This window comes from Rattus norvegicus, chromosome X (genome assembly GCF_036323735.1).
Source record: "Rattus norvegicus strain BN/NHsdMcwi chromosome X, GRCr8, whole genome shotgun sequence".
In the NCBI taxonomy this organism is placed as follows: domain Eukaryota; kingdom Metazoa; phylum Chordata; class Mammalia; order Rodentia; family Muridae; genus Rattus; species Rattus norvegicus.
Genome location: NC_086039.1, coordinates 52,970,299 through 52,992,954, shown reverse-complemented (window position 1 = coordinate 52,992,954; position 22,656 = coordinate 52,970,299). Strand labels below are relative to the sequence as shown.

Genomic DNA, 22,656 nt, shown 5'->3' with positions numbered 1-22,656 from the left:
TTGGAGTGTGGACTGGGAGGGGAATAAAATCCAGAGTGCAAAAAATAAATTAAATAAACAGAAGGAATAAAAAGGAAGACAGTTGAAGGAATTGAATAGAGGGTAGACATGATTATATGAAAATTTTAATGAATTAATACAACATTTTTACTAATTCATGCATGTGTTTCAGTTGTTTTGCAATTTCCCTGGAGCCAAATTTTATCTACGTTTTTATTGAAGTGTCAGTGTCTTATTAGTGTTATTCAGAATGTAGTCAGATGAATTGACTGTACATCATCTCCCCACTCAGCAGCACAACTTGTAAGAACCGCCTTATAGTGCACTATATTTTGAAGTAGCAGTTGCTCATGAGTCCTGAGTTCTAGTCTTGGCTAGGGGACAGAACTGGCCACAGCTTTCTAGTAAAAGTCATTAAATCTACCAGAGACATCTCATCTTTACTTGTGAGCTGTCAAGTTGACAAACTACCTTTTCCTGTTCTCAATCTCTTATATTTAACATGATACAGACTGATCAAATTATAGCTACGATTTGGCACATATTATATCATCAATAAATACTGCTAGACTGAAAAGAGACTATCAAATTATAAAATTAGGGAATGCAGTTTTTAGCGCGCGTGCGCGCATGTGTGTGTGTGTGTGTGTGTGTGTGTGTGTGTGTGTGCTTTATTTAGATGGAAATTTAACAGGCCTGCAGGCAAAAGCCTCATATAATATGAATAATAATGATTCATAATGAATCATTGGAGAATTAAAAATAATGCTTTGAATTTGGAGAAATCAGATCTCATTCTGAGCTTGCTCATATGCTTAAGATCCAAAGATCTCTGAAAATTTTTGAGGTATTGGCTATAATTTTCAGTGGCCCTAATAAACTCTGCTTTATTGAATTTCCTCCCTTCATTACTTTCTTCCATCTCCTTTTCTTTCCTTCCTTTCTTCCTCCTTCCTTCCTTTCCTACCTTCCTCCCTCCCTTCCTTCAATTCTTAATTCTTCTCATTTTAAGGTGTCTTTGGTCTGGCATAAACAGTGTTAGTTCTCCTTCTTGTGACATTTGAATGCTGTACGTAGAGGTATGTGCTTCCATGGCTAACCAACATAGTAGTTTATTAAAAGGAGATGTTTATCTTCAAACATTCCAAGGTCTTATTTTGTGAACCATAGTTTGGAGATGTTTTTATCCAGTTTATATCATTAGGTAAATAAGTGAATATCAGGCAGACGATTAACATTTAGAATGATTTGATGGTGGTTTCACTCATTCAACAAATGATGTGATATTTGAATGAGACACCTCCCATGATCTCTAGGAGTTTGAATACTTGATCATAGGTTGGTGGCTACTTGGGGAGGGTTAGAGGGTGTGGCCTTGCTGGAGGAGTATACCATGATGTTAGTGGTGGTAACAGTTTTTGAGGTTTTAAAACACACCATTTAGAGTTAGGTCTCTCCTTCTTGTTTATAGTTCAAGATGTGAGCTCTCATCAGTTGCTTCAGACAACTGCTGACTTCTACTTCCGCTCTGCCATTATGGACTTTAACCTGGAATTTTTAGTTCAAAACAAATTCTTTCTTCCATAAATTGCCTTGCCAGTATAGAATATTTTATCACAGCAACAGAAAAATAATTAATATAAGTGATTATGTAGCATATATAAGCATGGATATTAAGATAATCCCATCTGTAATTTGACCAGCATTTAATAGTGCTGTCATCCTATATTATCCTTTAGTTTCCACAGTATTATTTTCTAACTTCTTGGCATGCCTTATGAATTATTTTTGTGTTTAAGAGTTGCTGAACATATTCTGTTGTCTTCATGATCTTGCCCTTTGAAAAGGCTAATATATTGAGTCCTGAACACATATAAAATATTTTACCAAATGGTTACTTATGGTTAAACAATTCTCAAAGAATTCAAAATCAAGATCTTGGAAAACAGAAAGAGTGCAGAAATGTGGCACATGGCCGGATAGTGTCAAGGATCTAAACATATTTTATACATGTTCATAAAATAAGACAGAAAAAGGAACAGAAATCAGGAAGACTGAACTTTCTCTTAATGTTTGAGCCAACTAACCTTAAAGAAGTTATGAAAACAGGCTTGTGGGCTAAAAAAGGTCAGCATTCTAAAACTATGACTAGAATGCTTAACATTAGATCTACCCTTTAACAAAAATTGAAGGGCAGGCACTAAAATTGTTAATTTACTCACCTTTCATAACTTAAATTTTACCTTGTGAGTAACAACCCCTAACATCTGCTAACTGTGTTCAGCTTTGTGATTCTATGAGTATGGCTATGCAGCCATCTTTAAATAAAGTGGGAAAAGCTGCATCTTAGTTTTATTTCACGATTGAATAAAATTGAAACTAAAGATTCAAAGGGTCTGATAAACCTAGCTATTGCTTAAGACAGGAAATAACATGAACAATTGAATTCATTTAGAAAGCCATCTAAATAAATTGAATCAAAACTGAACATAAACAGTTATGTTTCAAGACAGAAATGATTTTCTAAAAATGTTGCTTTAAAAACATTTCTGGCTTTTTATTTGGAAATGTTTTCTTTTCCTCAGAAACATCTTGTTCATATCTATATTCATGGAAACCTTTTAAAACAAAAGTTTTGTTTTTTTGAAATCAAGAATATGCAATAGAATAAAGGTGTGACCCCTCACAGGTCTTTGATACTACTGAGGAATGGATTAGTGCCCACACAGCATCTTGAACAGCTGTTTGACTTCAATCCATAGACTGGGCTGTTTCCAAAAACCACTGGGGAAGTTATTTCCCACTGACAACAATATTGTTAAATCTTGAGTTGACCTTGAGAAATCACTGGGGAAAATCTAATCTCTTCCTATATTCCTATAGCCATTTATAGATTTTTGTTTTAAGTCACTGAGCCTAAACTCTGAGTTTTGGTACTGATAGTAAATAAATTGATTATTAGAAAAGCACTCACTGATAAGTAGATATTAGCCCCAAAGCCTGAATTACCCAAATAAAATCCATAGAACACATGAAACTCAAGAAGGATGACCAAAGTGCAGATGCTTCACTCCATCTTAAAAGGGGGAACAAAAATATTCATAGGAGGGGATATAGAGGCAAAGTTTGGAGCAGAGACTGAAGGAGCGGCCATTCAGAGCCTGCCCCACATGGGTATACAGTCCTTATGTATATGGCCACCAAAACTAGATAAGATTGATGAAGCTAAGAAGTGCATGCTGACAGAAACTGGATATAGATGTCTCTTGAGAGACACTGCCAGAGCATGTCAAATACAGAGGCGAATGTTAGCAGCAAACCATTGAATTGAGAACAAGACTCCTGTTGGAGGAATTAGAGAAAGGATTTAAAGAGCTAAAGGGGCTGGCAACCCAATATGAACAACAATGCCAACCAACCAGAGCTCCCAGGAACTAAAGCACTACTCAAAGAGTATACATGGACTGACCCATAGCTCCAACTGCATATGTAGCAGAAGATGGCCTTGTTGGGCACCAATCGAAGGAGAATCTCTTGCCAAGGCTGGACCCCCCAGTGTAGGGGGATGTTGGGGGATAGAGAATGGGGAGGAGAGAATACCCTTATAGAAGAACGGGATGGGGATGGGATGGGGGCTTATGTCTGGGAAACAGGGAAAGGGAAAAAATTGAAATGTAAACAAAAAATATCCAATATAAGAAAAAAACACATTAAAGATTAGTCTACATCTATTCTTAATGATTCAATCAAATTTGTGATTACCAAGTATAAGAAGAGGATATGTTTTGAATTATACCATTTGTCCTGTCTTGTAACACAAGCAAGAAATCTAACCCCGGATTTGCTTCAACCATACACCTTCAAACAAGCTTATTTTCTCTCTACTGTCACCTACATAAGTGCTACTATCTGTCTGCTATTTGTTCAAGGCATAGGGTCCTGGATCTTTTCACATTCCATATGCCATTTAACATATATTTTTATCAGGTCAACCACATACAATATATCTTAAATAGAATAACTTTTTCCAGATTTATTATTTCTCTTCTAGTTCAAACTATCATTATGTCTTCTCTAGATGACTTTATTATCTCTTCTCCTGTTAGGTATCAAAAAAGTAGCTAAATAACCTCAAACCAGTCAAATAGGGTCCTATCATACCACTAGAGATCCCTCCAGTGAGTGATGTCTCACTATATGTAGAATAAAATCCTCCAAATCCTGATCAGCTGCCTCTTGTTTCAGTCTATAACCAGCACAGCTTCATGCACCTATTTCCCGTAGTACTGTCCATCTCACCCCGAATCCTCCAAATCTGTTTTTCCATGCGGACTTCTGAAACAGATACTTGCTTTGTTCAGAATATTCTCCCCTCTCTCCAATCTTTGCTTACTAATTCAGATCTTTAATAAAATATTATTTCTTTGTATCTCTCTACTTCAACTTGACTTGTACTTTGCAGCATTTATTAATAACTGAAATTATTTATACATTAATTTATTTGCTTTATGTATTTATTTCTCACTAAAATTGGGTATGTACATGGCTAGGGACTCATCATTGACTTTTGCATCCCTGACCCCTGGAATATAGAAGACACTCAATGGGAAGTTTCTCAAATAATCATTGAGTTTTTATACTGAGAGTTATGATGATATAATTATTTTCTACAACATCTTTGGGGGAGTAAATTAACACAGGAAAAGTTTGGAGGTTCATTTTAATGAAATGATCTATGTAAAAGTGCTCAGTAAAGATAACATGCTATACAAATATTATACTTAAGAGAATTTGCCAAGATATCAAAATAATTTGACAAAGTAGGAAAAAAAACTTGGGTGGTAAAATCAATTTGTATATTGTTCATATTCCATATTCTTACAGTCATTAAAGAAAAGTAACAATTCCTAGATGACTGCATTGTTACATTTTGATGATAGAGCTACTGTGAAGATTTCCTCAAATGCCTAGAAATGCAATTCTAAAAATAAATGTGAGTTTTCTTCTATTCAGCACCTTCATATATGACTGCATAGAATATCACCCTTATACAAAGCTTCCTCTATTAGTAATAAAAATAGATAAAAAGATATCTAACTCTTTCAGCATAGCTACTAAAACATTATAATAGAACAGACTTAAAAGCAATGAACTTTGCAGGAGAGTGAAAATACTTAGAACTCCAAGAGGCCAGATTATTAAATGCTGGAATAAATCATTGTCTTCCAATCTTTTGTGGTTTTTCAGAGGTAAGGCAGAGGCCTTTAATAACACAGGAGTAAGTCAGGTCTTACCATTCCAAAAGACATTTTCTATTTCTGTGGAAAGAGACCACAGAGAACTCATCAAGCTAACAGATAAATGAAAATGAAGCTGAACTAAGTAGACCAGCATTGATATTAGAATTAACCTAAATAAATATAAAATATACTGTGTGATTTGGGGATATTTTATTGAATTTCTAATCCTTGACCTCACTTTATGGTGGCATCTTAATAAATTGAACATGTATAATATATGACCTGACGAACAAGTAAACTACTTTATTTAAGCCTTTTCATTTGTCAACAGCATCTGGCAATAATGGCTTTCTGTCCACTGTTTTAATAATGTATGTATTGATTACTTCCATCTAAATTGTAACCAGAAATATCTCAGGAAGCTTTGAAGGTGTCCTTAATGGTCTCCAGGGAGGGGATTATACAGATTTTTAAATTGAAAGATGAAAACCTAAGAGCAAATAGTTTCATTAGTAAAAGTTCACACAAAAAGTCATTACCTACAGTGTTCTTATAATCAAGATCTAATCTCCATTTGGATCTGTGATACAAAGAGGACTTAAATAAGCTCTTGGTTTATTACAGCTCTCTTTGGATGTTCCCCATTATGATTTCCTTTAAGACTCTCTCTAGGTTAATCACAGAAGTAGACAAGTAATAAATATCACTTTAGTGGCTGCTCAAGTAAAACAAAGGAGGTCAGTTTTTTTTTAAATATATCTGGGCCAGAATAATACACACTAATTGAAAACGGGTCAGTCTAGTGAGGCACATAATCAGTAACTGTAAAAGCCTGGATAATATATTGCAAAGATATAAAATTGGTCAGTTTGTATTTGCTAAGGCACATTTGAGTTTTAATTATTGATAACACTTTACCACACGTGGAGCATCATTTTATTAATTAGGCTTCAGAGCCATAAACTTAGAGATGTTATGCTGCCCAGCTGGTTTGGGGAACACAGATCAACTCTCGTGGGTAAGAAAACGACTTGAGAAGTGAAGCATCAGTTTCGAACAACTTGTGTGGAATACCTTGTCATTGTACCTACCATAAAGTCATAGACCTCTTTATCATAGCAACTGAGAATGACTACATTATGAAATTGCAAATCCAAAGATAATAAAAGTATAAAGTCACCAATTTTAAGCATCTTTAGACAAAATAATACTAGAATTACATATTTCATCACAGTTTCAACTTTTGGTATTTTAATGGGGCATGTCTGAGTTCTTTACTGGCTAGTTTTATATCAACGGTATAAAAACATGAGCCACTTTGGAAGAGGGAAGCTCAGGTGAAAAAAATATACTTCCACAAGACTGGCCTGTAGGCAAGCTTGTAATGCATTTTCTTTCTTTAAAACTGCGTATTGGTTCTTTATGAGGTTTACATCATGTGCTTATCTCACCCTTTGGTGATATTTGCCCTCCACCTTTGCAAGCTACCCTAAACAGAGAAAAAAATCTCACTGTAGAGGCTGTAGTGTGTTAAAATGTATCCCACAGTATACCCTTTTGTCCAAACTTCTTTACTTGGAAATGTTCATTGCATTGAGGCCTCTGTTTCCAGGCCTCTGGCTTCTGGTACTCTATCAATACTAGAACCTCACTGGTATTTCAGAAATCTTGTTGTTGCCCTGTGTCATGGAGATACTGTAGTTTTTGATTTGTAAGGCCAGTGCTGTTGTTGTCCTCTTTGGCTAAATAGATGGCTGCTTTTGCAGAAGACCTGGGTTCAGTTCCTAGCACCCACATAGTATTTATAACCATCCCTAACTCCTGATCAGAGGATCTGTTATCCCTTCTGACTTCTGCAAGCATTATGCATACATATAATGCATTTTTTGATTGGTGGCTGATGAGAGAAGGCCCAGATCACTGTGGAACCTTTAGGTTGGTGGTCCTGGGTGATCAGCAAACCAGGAGCAGCAAGTCAGTAAGCTTTACTCTTCCATTGCCTCCATGACATCAGTTCCTCCTTCCAGGTTCCTAACTGGACTTCCTTGGATAGTGGACTTTAAACTGTAAGCTGAAATAAAACTTATTCCTCTTCAAGTTGCTTTTGTACATGGTGTTTTATCACAGCAATAGAAATCCTGACTAAGACAGGTTCGTAACAAAAACAGTCATCAGGGGCACTAATAGTTTACCACGAATAGTAAAAGAGATGATTTTTAAAAGTGACACTGAAAGTACATGGAGAATAAATTTATGATGCCAAGTGATCCAGCCCAGCAATCATATAAATAACAATTGAATCACTAAGCCAATAAAGAACCAGAAAAATATGATCCTGGAAACAAGGAAGAAAAACAAAAGTACAAATCAAAACATACTGTGGAGTACATTATGATGGAGTTTTATACTGACTCCATTTCCAATTGCTCCTTCTGAGTTCCGATGTTCTGACAGAAAACTCTGCTTCAAAGACTCTTCCTTTATTCTTTTGGTCCAAGCAGCAAGTATGTCACTGCTTAGTAATTCTCTGTAGTATACCTCTTAAAGAGCCACTGCAGAGTAAAACTGGGTATAACATTGAGCTTTCATCAATACCTAAGAGTGACAGATTCCTTGAGACAGGGTAATGCTTTGTGATTTCTACCACCATAAAGATTCCAAGAGAAGCTCAGTTGGACATTAGGCAAAATCACAAGTAAGGCTGTGTGTCAAAGCAACTGAACACACTTTACCAAAGGATGCTGAGTTATTCAGATGTATGGTGCTTGAATCTGAGTAACAGCTGAAAGAAGGTATACTTGGGAGAATAGAGGAACTCACATCATCTGCAAAAACATTACAAGTGGGACAAAGCCCATAAGCATGCATCTGAGTGATGAATTAATTACTCAAGCACATGTTACCTTTAACTCTAGCACCTCCACCTTCTCAAAATATATGATTTTTCTGGATGGAGACTGTGAACTTAAGTGCAAGCACTTGAACAATTAGTAAGCTATCAGATCAAGTAGTCAGGGACAGGAAAGCAGTAGCTATAACAAAATGTTAGAAAAGGGGATCGTGGCAGTTCTGTTGACCAATTTCCCCATCTTTCTACTGCTGTACAAAATAGCAGTCACAATCTGTATTTAGATACTCTGTGTACACTTTTCCAATGATTCGTTTTCTGAATTCTCCCAGCTGTAATAGAATTATATCTTTTTTTTCAAAAATGAAGCCTCTACTGTATCACACAAACAATGCTATTTAAAATGCTTATGCTTCTCTGGCAGGAGAACAGGGGGAAGATCTTAAGAGCCAGAGGAAGAGGATGACTCACAGGAAGCAGAATCTTCCAGACACAGCAGGACTGGTACACACAGGAACTTGCCCCTACTGTGGTAGCACATGCAAGGCCTGCACAAGTTCAAACAAGACAGAATCCCAGCACTTTCCCAGAGTAAGGCAAAGCAAAACATCACATGCTATCTAAGAATATATTTGCAATTGATACCTACTGGGAAAATGAAATCAGTTTTCTCCAAGGGAGTGACATTGGGCATATCATACAAAATCCATGGAAGACCCCATGCCCTAGAAATAGATGACTAACACGCACGTGCATGCACACACACACACACACACACACACACACACACACACACACACAAGCACACACACACATACACACACACTTTTTGTCTACCTTTTGTTTTTGTTTTGGTATTTTCATCTTTTTCATCTTTTTTGTAGTTTGTATTGATTATTGCAGGGGTTTTGCTTAATTCTTTTTTGAGATAGAGCAAAAACATAAATTTGGGTTGGGAGGGAGGTGAAAAGAATCTGAGAGGGCTTAGGGAAAGGAGAGAATATAATCTAAATATATTGTGTAAAACATTTTTAAAACAACAAAATGTTCATTTTTCTCTATGAATTATATATATGTATATATGACTACACAAAATCAGATACATAAAATGCATCAGTATTAAATTTAAACTTGCAACCAAAATTTACTAATTTGAATTACATAAAAAGAACTAACTTAAACAGAAGCGTATCTTAGCATTATCTTTCAAAGAACTCTGTGCCTTCATATATCTTTTCCTTTTTGTACACTCCTGTGGCCTTTTCTCTGGAATAATATAAGCTGTTGCTTGACCTTTCTTTAAGATGCTACCACTGACTGAGTTTCCAGCAAGATATTTCTTTTAAAGACTGAATATACAAAAGTGTTACCATTAATCAAGGTTTATTCATTTGATTGTAATTTATTTTGGCTCACTGTTCATTTCTGATCATGGAATTTTTATTCCTATTTGAAAAAAAATCAGTATCTATTTTGCATTGTATACTCCACCACTAAGGTATATGGTTTTGAAATATGAAGAAAATGAAATCTCTGCCTCTCCCATTCAGAACCTTCTTGAGAAGACAGAGATGAAAGAAAGGAAGAAAGAAAGAAAGAAAGAAAGAAAGAAAGGAAGAAAGAAAGAAAGGAAGAAAGAAAGAAAGAAAGGAAGGAAGGAAGGAAGGAAGGAAGGAAGGAAGGAAGGAAGGAAGGAAGGACAGCAACAAACAAAACAAACAATTGGTTGATGGTGAAGGATACTAGGGAAGAAATGACTCATCCTCAATATTAGAGAGACATTTATGTTTTTAATCTTATATAAATGGTGTAAACGGTGAGGGAGAGGAAGCTAATAAGAGATTGGAGTTGATAACTCCCCTTCTCAAAGACAGAACACCCATCAAAGCTGACAATAACAGAAATGAGAACCCATCTTTTGAGTTCTTATTCCATGCCTCAGTCGGGATTGCTTTGATAAAACACCCTAACCAAATCAAGTAGGGAGAAAATAGTTTATTTGGTTTATATTTCCATATTATAGTCACGGAAGGAAGTTTGGACAGAAATTAAAGCACAGCAGGAATATGGAGGCAGGAGGTAATGCAGAGGTCACAGAGGGATGCTGCTTACTGACTTGCTACCGATTCCTTACTCAGCCAGCTTTCTCATAGAACCCAGGGCCACCAACCCACCGATGGTCCTACCCATAATGGGCCAGGTCTTCCTGACTTAATTACTAATTAAGAAAATGACCTACAGGCTTGCCTACAGCTTAATCTTATGGAGGCATTTTCTGAACTGAGGAAGACTCCTTATTCTACAGTGACTCTAGCTTATGTCAAGTTATAAAATGAACCAGCATGGTCAGGGTTATCCAAGAGACTCCCCAAACCTACAAGCTATTGCTATTACCCCTGGTTGCTCATCCTCAGGAGTAGAAGGCAAGTCCCTGTTTCTGAAGAGGAAAGCTATGTACTTCACAAAGAGGGTCCAGAGACCCCCTAAACTTGAACTCTCCAGAAGGCCTCCGCCCTGAGGACTAGACCATCAACCTTCCAAATCAGAAAAACAACCAAGTCCTATTCAGTTATGACATCTATGAATCACAACAATGGCCAACGTTGCTCCGTAACCTTAAAGGTATAATAGTGGCATATATGGTTTGGAGTTCTCCAAATGAAATAAAGAAATGTAAACCATACTTGGTACTGGAAACCTAGACAAGTACCCAGGGCTAGTGAAGTCATGGATTGTGGAGGAGAAACTACATTCACCACTTTACCAAACCAGCATAATCCCTAACAATAATCTAAACATCTATCCTTATACTCAGAGACAAGTGTAGTTCTTACCTATTACCAGGAGAACTCTTAGTAACAGACTGAGACAATAACTGAAATCAACTACTGATCTAAATGCAGAGATGCGGAACCCTCCCTGTGGATATATCTACAAAACAGTCTGACACCTAAGGCTTGTAAAACACTGCAGAAGATGGGGAAGAAAGACTATAAGATCCAGAGAATCAGGGAGTTTGTAGTGATACGATATCAACTAGCAATGTTAGAAGCTTCATCCATTAAGTGTCATTAATATGAGTGCCTAAACATGTGCTGAGTAAGGACAACAATAAACACACCAAAAGGGACAGGAGAAATCCCTCAAGGCTTCAACCTGACACAAAAACTACAGGAAATAGTCTTCTCCAGAAAGGAACATACCAATTGATTATTCAATACCTATGGTCATCTCTGAACATATAATACGTAGGAATAAGTAATGAAAAATAGGCCATGAGATTGAGAGAGAAAGAAGGGGTATATGAAAAGGTTTGGAGGGGAAAAGGGAAGGGAGCAATGATTTAATTATAATATTAAAAAGTTAACAAAATGCAATGCATAGATCCCACTTTGATTATTAAAATACAACCAAAAACTTAAAAAATGTTATATGTGAGAAAAATGAATATGAATATTTGATATGACTAAATTACTGCTATTTTACAGTATTATAATACTACTATATTTATTTCCAAAGAGCAAACACTTCTGTTTTTGAGATACTTCCTAAAATATTTAAGAATAAATGGAATATAACTGAAATTTGCTTCAAAATGACAAGGGAATGAATAGAGGCATAGAAGAAATAGGACTGTCCATGAATTGAGGATTGTTGATATCTTGGAAAGCACAAGGATGTTTTTTATAATAGTCTGTCTACTTTTATAAATATTCAATATTTTCCATGATAAGAAGGGTTTAAAAATAGACAAAAGGGTATTACGAATGCAGATTTTTTTTTGACATTTAAAATATAATGGGTGTGGATTATTTATAATTAACTGTTGGATAAAAGGAGTAAAAATAGTTCACTCCATTTAATTTTTGATCGAAAACAATTTTAAAATAGCCATTTAATGCTTGCTATGCACAAGTCATTAGTCTCTAAAACATCTTACCCTGTGTACATCATTCTGCTTCTGAACTGCTGGAAAATCGCCACCAATAGGTGCCTGCCGGCTCAACTCATCATCTTTCAGCTGTAGCCACACAAGAAGTTCCTGAAGAGAAAGATGCAAACGCTTCCACTGGTCAGAACTGACTTCCAAATGGGACCTGAAAGTTAACAACAGAAGCAAACGGTCAGAATATCTAGAAGTGTAATTAATGAGTCTTCCCTTGCATTGTTTGGATATTGCCAGAATATACAGCTATACATCCCACAGCCATCAACTAAACAATTTAACTACCTGATTTGAGGAGTCATGAAATGGGGTGGGGTTATTCTATTGACAATTTGGAGGTAAGGCCACATTCAGGCATATGTTTCTTTCCTTGTGCAGAATTCTGAGATCTTTGGCATGGTCTCCACACCGGAATCAAATGCTTTACCATCCTGTTTTTGTCAATGATTTTTGGTGTTTCTGGTTGAAAAAATCTTAGAACCAGTGACTAATAAAACCCTTTAGTTTTTATATGAGTCATACTGGAATTCTTTCTGCTTTATGAAATGGAAAGGTCTCTCCCTACATTTCGACTTTTCCATTTCTTTCACCCAGGCAGCCTTTTCTTGTGACTCCTTCCATCTGGTATCTGTTCCTTTTGCTCTGCTTCCCATCCGCTTCTCTTGTCCCCCTGCCCCTCTTTCTTCCTTTGCACCTGGGATTTGTTTTTTAAGTTCCAACATTTATTTTTGCATTGTTTCCTTTGTGTAAAAAGTATAGAGACAACAACTCACTGGAAGAGAAAAATCAGATACTTGTCAGAAAGCTTCCCTCAAACATGAATAATTTAAGCAGGAGATTGAGTGCTCTCCCCATCAGCTGTATTTGGGACATGTTAATCCTCAGAAGCCACATAGGAATATACAAATGAATGTTCTGTGCTGTAAAACCCACATTTCATTTGAGGAGGAGAAAGTAAATTAATAAAATAAATCATCATCCAGAAAACAAGGGGGGGGGTGGAATTACAGTGCTTTATCCTCAGGTCAATCTGCAACCACTATGCATCACTTACATTTTATCAACAAGCACTAATTAATTCATAAAAATTGATGCTTTCTCTAACATAAATATACTAAAGTCTTCAGGGCTGTCAAGAAATACAATGTAAAGCAGTCATGTAAAAGACTGTTTCCCTTGCTTATTCAGGGACTTAGACTGACATTTCCAATATAACTCTCCTTCTGGACTTAGAATTACTAGATTATATATTTACTACTGAAATTAAATTGTCTCAAATTCTCTGAAATATACTCTAATGAAGACATAAATGTCTTTAAACGGTGCAAATAAATATTCAATTCAAGAAATATGAAGAAAGCAACTGAAAAAGCCTATAAAGTTATAGGCAGACAATATTAATTTGCAGCATTGCTTATGATTATAATAAACTAAAACCCCACAAATATTCAGTGATAAGGACTTTATTACATCCAATATTATAATGTCATACAATGAAATCCCATGCAATATTCAGTATGGTGTTCTAGGCAAATTTTTATGCATATGGAAAAAGATAAAGTGTGTTACAAAAAAAAGAAGTACAATCATTTTATTTTGTAAAAGGTTTGTGAGTAGGGGAGTATACACTTGTAAGCACATGCTTAAATATGCATGGAAATTTCTGGAATGACAGCCAGGTTTTCTTTCAGGGGTAGATTTGCAGTATTTCCCTTCATCTTTATACTCTTCTAATCTGTAAGAATGTTAATTCTATAATACATGACGCAACTATGTGAAAAATGTAGATTTTTACTACAAGTGAGAGAAACAGTTCAACCCTTTAATAATATTATTATGTAGTAAATTAACAAGGTTGTACCATGCTATGAATACACTGTATACATGCAGATTATATATGGTATAGAGGCCACTTTTAAAAATTTTCTGTTTCTTCCTCCTTTTGGAGTAATCATTTTCCTCTGGTAAGCCTAAGTGAGAATTCCCAATTCAAGATTTTAACTATTTAAAGAGTCTAATGAGTACGGTCACGGGATAAAGATGCCCAATGCTTGTCTTCCATTTATTTTGAATTAAATCAAACAAATATGGTAGAGCATTCCAAGAGCGAATCCAGTAGCTAGGGGACAGGACATGTCCTATTGTATGGAATTTGTTAAAAATTTAAAACGTCTGATATTAAAAAAAAAAAACAATCCCCCCAAAAAACCCAAAAAAACCCAAAACAAAACAAAACAAACAAAAACAAAACAAAACAAACAAAAAACAAAACAAAACAAAACAGTGTCTTAGTTGTCAGTCTTCTCGTCTAGATCTCTAAATAAATCAGGCCAATTGCGAACTCATGGAGATCTGACTGCCTCTGCTTTCTGAGTGCTGGGAAGAACGGAGTGCAGCACTACACCTGGTTCATCTTAACTCTGCATCTAAAAGGTAGTAATAATAATAGTTAATAAGAATAAGAGTTAAGAATGACTGTTATTTTCCCTCCAGAAGATTGAACATGGAGACAAAGCAGAATTAGTCAGAAAATCATATCCAATTTAAAATAATTCTAAGCTGCAGCTCTCAAATTTCAGTGTACACAAGAGTTTGGGACCACTTGCCTGAAATCCAGATCTCCAGTCCTTACTTCCAAAATCTCAGTAATTTTAAGAAGTGATTTCACAGCTCTTCAGCTGAGCCCTAACAATACCAAGAAGTTTAAGTTCATATATATATATATATATATATATATATATATATATATATATATATATATGTCTTTCTAGGGAAAGGATTGCATCTACTTGACATGAATGCAAGGTAATCTAAGTATAAGGAAACTGGACTGGGTTGGTTAAAATTTCCCTTTAGCATGTTGAGCTTTTGAAGTTGCTCTAGCACATTTGTAGTTTATCGTTGGAAGAAGCTGCTGGTTGTGCTTTAATGACTACATATCAAATACTTCTCAACAATTAGCCTATTGTGTTTGGAAAGCTATCTTCTAGAAAAAAAGATTTTGTAGGTGCTACTTCCTTTGTATATTTAAAAAGTTTTTTATTTTTTGCAAAGATGTTAGGATTAAGATGAGTTCAACTCACCCTAATCAAACACTCTGTTTTGTAATTGAGGGAAAAACAGGACTAGATGTCTAGAGACAACTGCTGAACCAGATCTGCTATATGGCCATATTTACATTTGGGAATTGAGAATTACAGGTTACTCTTGGATAAGAAAAACCTTTAGCATTCTGGTTTTAACTAAATATTATACATTCTAGGATAAAATAACTTCTTAATTGTCAAATGAACTTTATTTATCCCTATCCACTGAACGCAAACCAAAAGGATGGTTGGGGAGGCACACTTAGCAACCATTCCGTATTCATCTTTATTATTGAAGAGAAGAGCTTGGGGGGCTACTTGCCTCTAAAAAGATAAGTGCTGATCTTTGAAAAAAATACCACACATGGTAAGGTTTGAGTAAAGTACAGAACTTTTACGTGTACAGGGATGGGCTGCTTGATATTTACAGAATTCTTCTGAGACAGGAGTCTAAGGATTATACCGATGATAAAGTGGTTGCTATTTCCCTAGGTTCAGATATTTCCAATGTGATTTGGTTGATACCTCGTTTGAAATCCTTAATAAAACTTTACTCTGAAAAAGTACACGTTCTTAAAGGAATTGTGCTCTATTGAATTCATTTTTCACTTTGACTTCCTTTATAAAGCTAGTGATATATCCCTGTACATCCCGTGTGCCCCTGTGTAATACAATAGCACTTAAGTCGACAGAAAGAAATGGTACAGATGCAGAAATAATAAAGAACTACAGAAATAAAGTGGGAGCTGTGGGGCTTTAAATAAAGACAGAGAATTAAACTCAAGGAGAAGTAAACCTTTTTTTCCCCTAGCTGGGCCTTGAACTCCAACTTCCAACATAATTAACGTTCCAAGAGCACGAGAAAGGTCAGAGATGCTCAATGACCAAGTTGCTTTTCTTCCCCCTCAAAAGTAGATGGCTCTTCTTCCCTTTGCTCTTTCTTTGTTCTCCACTATAGAAAAATAAAACCCTCAGTTCCAACTGAGTACTTAGGGAATACTGCCAAGTATTCCCTAAGAGATTCCTTGTTGCTGAAGAATTTGTTAGTGTTCCTGTCTCATAACTGCAAAATTTAGCAAACATGAAATTCATATAGTTTTCACAGGTTTTTCTGCACCAAGCATAAAAAATAATTTGCTGAAGTCATATAAATAACATATTAAGTAACCCTCATAGTGAAACATACATCCAATAATGTGGGAAAATATGAATACGGACTAAACAAATGTTCATAAATATTGCTTTTGTGAAAAATTCACTTGACCGCTTCTGAGATTTGTAGTAGTTTTAAAGTCAAAGTGAAGGGTTGTGGATATGGGCTATTTTAGCATGAGAAATACTTGCCTTCATTAATCATCCTCTTTCTATTGATCAGTTTCAATTCTTACTCTGTGTATATATACTTATACACATATTTCTATATGTAAGTAAATATATTACTTGATTTCCATCTTTTACGTTGCTCTATGGAACTGAGTTAACACTGACCGTTTACTTACTACTCTGTCTTGTAGACAACATGTGATTGGAACAGGAAGTTTGTACTCTATAATTTCAATCACTTTTTCTCAAAGGGATTCTATTTATTCTTAATAGTATATTTTAAAGATAAATTGGTGCCTTGCTAATATAAAAAAATCAAAGAGCTGGGAGAGGAATAAAATGTTAAACTTCTTACTGAACAAGCATGGGAACCCTTGTTTGGATCCCTAGTGTCCACATTAGCCATTAGTGGCATGTATCTGTAATCCATGGCCTTGGGAAGTAGAGACAGATGGGTTATGGCCTAACATTCTAACCAAATTGATGCACTTACGGTTTAATGAGACTGAGGAAGACACTGACATTGACCTATAGCCTCTTACACACATGAGCAATATGCACAGGCACAGATGCATACACACATGTGAGTGTGTTCACACACACCACATAGTGATTTGTCTGAGTTGAAAGAGCATTATCTCAGAATTTATAGAATTGCATAGCATTAAAGCACTAAGCAATTTGCTCCAGATTACATGTTAGGTGGTAAAAGAGTCAGAAGAGAGAACAACTGTGGTGTAAAAAGACTATTCTTTTAGACTTATTTTGACTTTACACACTTTTATTTAATTTAGCTGAAGCTAACAAACACGAAAAGAACTCATGAACACCCAAAGGAATGTGTGTGCATGCGTGTGTGTGTGTGTGTGTGTGTGTGTGTCTGTCTGTCTGTCTGTCTGTCTGTCTGTGTGTGTCTGTGTGTGTTTGTCTGTGTTGTGGGTTGAGCCAAAGATCTTATTCATATTAGACAAGTGCTCTACCACTGAGCCATATACCTACTCCTTCAAGTGTAAATTCAAGTTGTTGTGTAAAGAACTGGTGAAAAACCACCAGAATGGAAAATACACATAGAATCAAGTCAAAATTCAAAGAATAAGGGAGATTGTGTTACAAACACGAGAACCAAACAGCATGTGTCCATACTGCAGCCCTCGCAAGAGACAGAAAACAGCTAGAAGTCAAAACCGGGTTAGAAAGAAGAATCTAGTTGCTCAGAACTCCTTGTTGGAGAGGGACTAGAATGTTGCTTGCTGAGAAAGATCCAGGATGGGAGTGGGATATAAGAGAAACAAAATAAAAAGAGAAACTGATGAGTAAAATATGTATATATGATCAAAATATTTGTTCTATGGAGCAATGTGATAGTCTGTGTCCTAGGTAGAATATTTCTGTACAACTGGTGCTTATTTTCTGAACTACATGAGTAGTTTCTGAAGGTCTCACAAAACAATGATTGCAGTACATTTTCGAGTATATAATGAGGTATAATCTATGGAGACAGGGTTGTTTTCTCAGGATTTTGAAACATTTAAAAAATTGTAGTGACATTCAATATGAAAAATACCCCAATGGACAACCATCCTAATATTCCCTTGTCTTATTTCACAATTATTACCTCTGCTGTGTCACTGCTAGGAATGACTGATACCCTTACTTTGGTAGGGTATCAAGATAAGCTAAAGTATGCAGATATGAAGGATTCCTTGCTTCTCATAATTGAGAACTTATAACACATTCGAGATTATTAGAGACTTATTTACAAACTCAAACCATTAATCAGAATATTCAAATTGCAGAATCCACATCATCTTCTGTAAGGTAACTGTTTTCTGCTTGATTAATCACAGTAAGAATTAAATTACACTGGTTGGCATATGGGAAATTTCTGAAAATGAAGGGGCCATATTTTGACAATATCCTGTTTGACACTTTTAATTCTTTTATTTCATCAAATTCACATACAGGAGAGAAAAGGCATTAAAAGGCTTCTGCAACAGTCATAGCCCTGTTTCTTTTTCTTTCCTGCAATAGGGGAATCATGCTCTTTTCCTTATCCATCAAACATTTTTCAGTTCATGTTTTTTATTTTTAAAGACAGATGTTACAAATGTGGCCTTGGTCATTATACACTTAGACTGCTCTTGGACATTAAAATGTAGAAAACTAATAGAGCCTCTTTATAATCAAAATGCAATATCCCATTGTTGCCGCCCACTCATCATGAACACATAGATTTAAGAAATCATGTGCAGAACACTGAGATAAAGATGAGATTCTCAAAGGCTCAGGTGCTGAGAAAAAGCTTGGCAAAAAATAAAGCCTTTCTGTTCTTTGAAATCTGTTTCCCAATCTAAAATTTTCAATTATGATGATTTTATTTGTGAAAGTTTCCTTTTTTATTCAACCCTACAGAATACTCTGATGACTAAACACTTCAGTGATGAAGTTTGATTCACTGTGAATAGGTCTTAGCCATGCCATTTGCTAACTGGGTCACTTTTGGAAACCTGTTTATCCTCTCTGTCCCTCATTTTCTTCAAAAGCTAAGATTGTATAGGAATGAAATCTACATGAGTCAAACAGTATGAAATGCTTATAGCAGCGAATGGAACATACACACACCCTGAGTTACCTCCTAGCATTATTATTGCTTCATAGTGGGTAGTGGTTTTACAAAAGTGTTTTCAAGTTAATAAAATTTCAGGTATTCATCATCCTTTTGAGAGTTGTATATTGAAATTGCAGACAATTTAGGAGAACTATGAAGAAGGAGGGAAAGGTTTTTCTTTTCTTTTCTTTTTAATAATCAGACTGACTCAGGGTCGTAATTACTCGCACTATTGAATACCTTCTTTCTAACTGTTGAGTTCATTTGTCCCTTTCTACCTCTCTTCATGGCCACTTCTTTCATAGGCACTGATGAAAGCACAAAAATATTCAAAAACTAGTGGATTAAGGAAAGCAATTACTCAGAAAGCAGGGAGATTGCTTCTCTTTCCTGCATTTTGCAGCTTCTTAGGTAACACTGGACGCTTCAGAGACCAGCTCTGTTCCTTGTCCCACTATATACCTGTATCAGCCATACATGGATCCTGAGAGCTTCCCTTTAGCTTTAGCAACAATGCAAAGTGCATCCATTCACTTCTCAAAATAAGCCGGTTAGGCAAAGGAGAAAGTTAAGTGCAAAGTCGAAAAGTTCAGTGGCCCTCCAGAGAAAGTGCTTCAACAAAGGCTAAGAGAGATGAACTGATAGTAAGCAGCTACAATCTCCTTAGCTGCATGAACTCTTGGAGAGTGAGTCTTTAAATTGTTGATTATAATGTGATCTGTTCTTTAAAAAATTTCCTTTGGTTATATATTTAGAGAGATGCCAAAGAGAGAATGCCATAACAAATATTCACTAATTATAGTGGTTTTTTTTTTTTTGTATGACACCGTGAGAGACACCAAGAGAGAACTCTGAAATCAGGATCTCATTGCTACCTTTTAAAATTTACTCTAATATCTTAATACATATCACTCGTGTGCCTATAAAACAGTCCCATTTCAATCTAAATCTGAACCTGCAAGTATTGTCTCCATTCCAAGCAAATGAATGATTCATTTATTCAAAATAAAACGAATCATTTTGAAAGGATTTACATATGAGATATTAGCTGCCTGTGCTAGGCAAATGAAAATTTTGCCATCTTTATTCACATCTGGATCCTTGCTTCTCCCACCTCCCAAGATCATTGCCTACCGAATATTGAGAGACTTTTTCCGAAGTTCACTCCACTTGAAATTCATGTTATCCAGACGTCTTTGTAACAGGGGTGCTTCGTCTGAACCTTCCAAAGATCTCAGGATTTTTTGGCCATTTTCGTCAAGATTGTGATAGATGTCCGTGTGAGCTTCAATTTCTCCTTGGAGATCCTATCAAACAGCAAGAAGAACACATTCAGCATTACCAAACAAAGAGGCTAGCTGTGAATGAGAATTTGAAGAAGTCAAAAAAAAAAAAAAAAGATTAGTTCAAAAGAAATCCTAGCTTGGTAACTAGCACGAAAATATGTTCTGATTTTTTTTTGGTGTCTTACTTTGTCAAGGTATTACTTTTATAAATTAGAATTAATGCACTTACAGCACACTTCATATGTTAAATTTTTCTGATCCTTGTATAAAACATTTGGATATGCACACATATGCTTTATGAAATAAATGATGTCATAAAATAGATACGGTGGTAATCATTTCACTCCAGTGAGTCGAGTTATATTTTCAATGCATGTATTATTCTACTATATTATTCTATTATATAGATAGTGGCCATAAAAGTATAAACAATGTTGTACTTTGTCCAACACCAGCACATTAATGGGAATCTATGACACAAGAGCATTTTCTCGAAAACGCACAGTGCTATGGCACGATAGATACAGCAACATTACACAAGGATTACTAAACATTCCCATTTAAAATACCATATTTTCAGACTTGGCAGGTAAAGAGTCCACAGGACCTTGGTGAGAGTTATGACCAGAGTTCTGACATTAAGTTTCATTTGTATAGACGCAAATAAAAAAAACATCATAATACAAGAATCTGACCTTTACATGATATGTCTTCCTGTGCAACATTTTCAGCTTGAACCGGGGACTACAGCACTGATCCTGTTGCATAGCAAACCTAAGAAAACCCAGAAACGGAGTGGGCCCTGCTTTAAAATGACAGCTTTGCTTACATTCCGTTGACAGAATGAGTTTAAGAGCACAGGCCTGGACAGTCAATAATCATAATCGGCCACTTTGTACTCCCTGCTAAATAGTAGCCAGGCGTGTGGATGTGGGAGGGACCTCAAAGAATGGAGGCCTGGAATATGCAACTGACAGTTTATATTAAACAGCCAACTTTTCTTATCATTTTGCCATAATAAGGCAGACATTATAAATTCATTTTATATATGTGGTTTCCTCCTTGTTTCCAGCAGAACATTCAAAGCCAAAGGAACATTCCTTAGAGAGCTGCCGGGTACCAGCATTCCATTCTGCCTACACAATGAATGGAGGCTTTGTACATTATTTTACTTGTTCTTCGAGACTTGTATGCTTCTGTTCAACAAGTTTAAAAATTCATTCTGAAGCTCCAACAAATTGGATTGATCTGTGTGACTAAAACATTTTCTTTCCCTCCCCTCTGTCTCTTACTGTTTCTAACTCTGAATTAAATGACTCTGCTAAAGGAAGAGGAAAGGTGGCATGTTAGTAATTCTGAATAAGTGGCTCATGTTTCCAGTCACAGTCACTTTAAATGCAGAAGTTTGTGTGCCACAGAAGTAAGGTAGAGGGACAATGAATGTTGCTTGTCACTATTTTTGGCAGCCAAAGTAGCCCTGATGGACTCTGAATACTGGAAGGGGAATACAGATGGGATGACCTCAGATGCTAAAGGAAGGGAAATAATATAACAGATGGGAGAGCATCTATCCCTAACCCACAAAACCTAGGGTTTTTTCAAGAGGTTCTAGCTGGATTTCAAAATGAGAAAATATAGTAGAAAATTATTCATGAGTTTCCGGCAGCATAGAGTTTAATCAGAATGGCATCATTTCTAGGATTTTCTTCTTTTTCTTTCTGTCCCTCTGGGACACTGGGATACACCTCTCCACCCACCTCCAACCCCACACATGTGCGTGTGCATGTGTATGCACACACACACACACACACATACACACACACACACACATGCACGCACATGCACGTGCACACACATAAATTCTCTATGTTGTGCAGGTTAGGTCTCAAGATCTTCCTGTCTCAGTGTTTAAAATTTTGTTATGTACACGCAGCACCACACCCAAGTTTTTGCTTTGTCATTTTTAAATACATAGGATATCTCTAATTTGCCTTTCCTTCAGCAATTGAGAAAGATGAGCTAATTATCTTAATAATTCAGAATAGAGAATTATACTTAACTTTGAGAGCATTCACTCACTCATCTCTCTTATGTTACTTTTATAGTCTTTGTACGCAACCTAATATTTCTTGCCACCAGATTCATTCAGGAAACCAAAATAAATATGGTTATTTTCAGGAAAATTAAATTATATATATATATATTCTCTCTCTATTCTTCTTTTTCTTCTTCTTCCTCTTCCTCCATTCTACCGCCACTGAGATACATCCCCAGCCCCAGAAAAAATTTAAACAATAGAATGTTCAAACATTCTATTTA

The 22,656-nt window shown here is 35.9% G+C and overlaps 1 protein-coding gene across 15 annotated transcripts in view; it reads right to left on the bottom strand.

The window, feature by feature from the left end:
* The window catches only part of Dmd (dystrophin), a 2,367,748-nt gene that overhangs the window by 444,891 nt on the left and 1,900,201 nt on the right, over positions 1-22,656 (bottom strand). For 12 of the 15 annotated variants that reach the window (XM_063279795.1, XM_063279798.1, XM_063279800.1 and 9 more), the window contains 2 exons: positions 20,186-20,358; positions 12,029-12,185 (listed from right to left, as the gene is read on the bottom strand). In XM_063279795.1, coding sequence (XP_063135865.1) covers positions 12,029-12,185; positions 20,186-20,358 — 330 coding nt within the window. Of the gene's footprint in view, positions 1-12,028; positions 12,186-20,185; positions 20,359-21,032; positions 21,223-22,656 lie in introns of those variants that run through there. The other 3 variants (XM_063279804.1, XM_063279805.1, XM_063279803.1) reach the window with 2 other exon arrangements.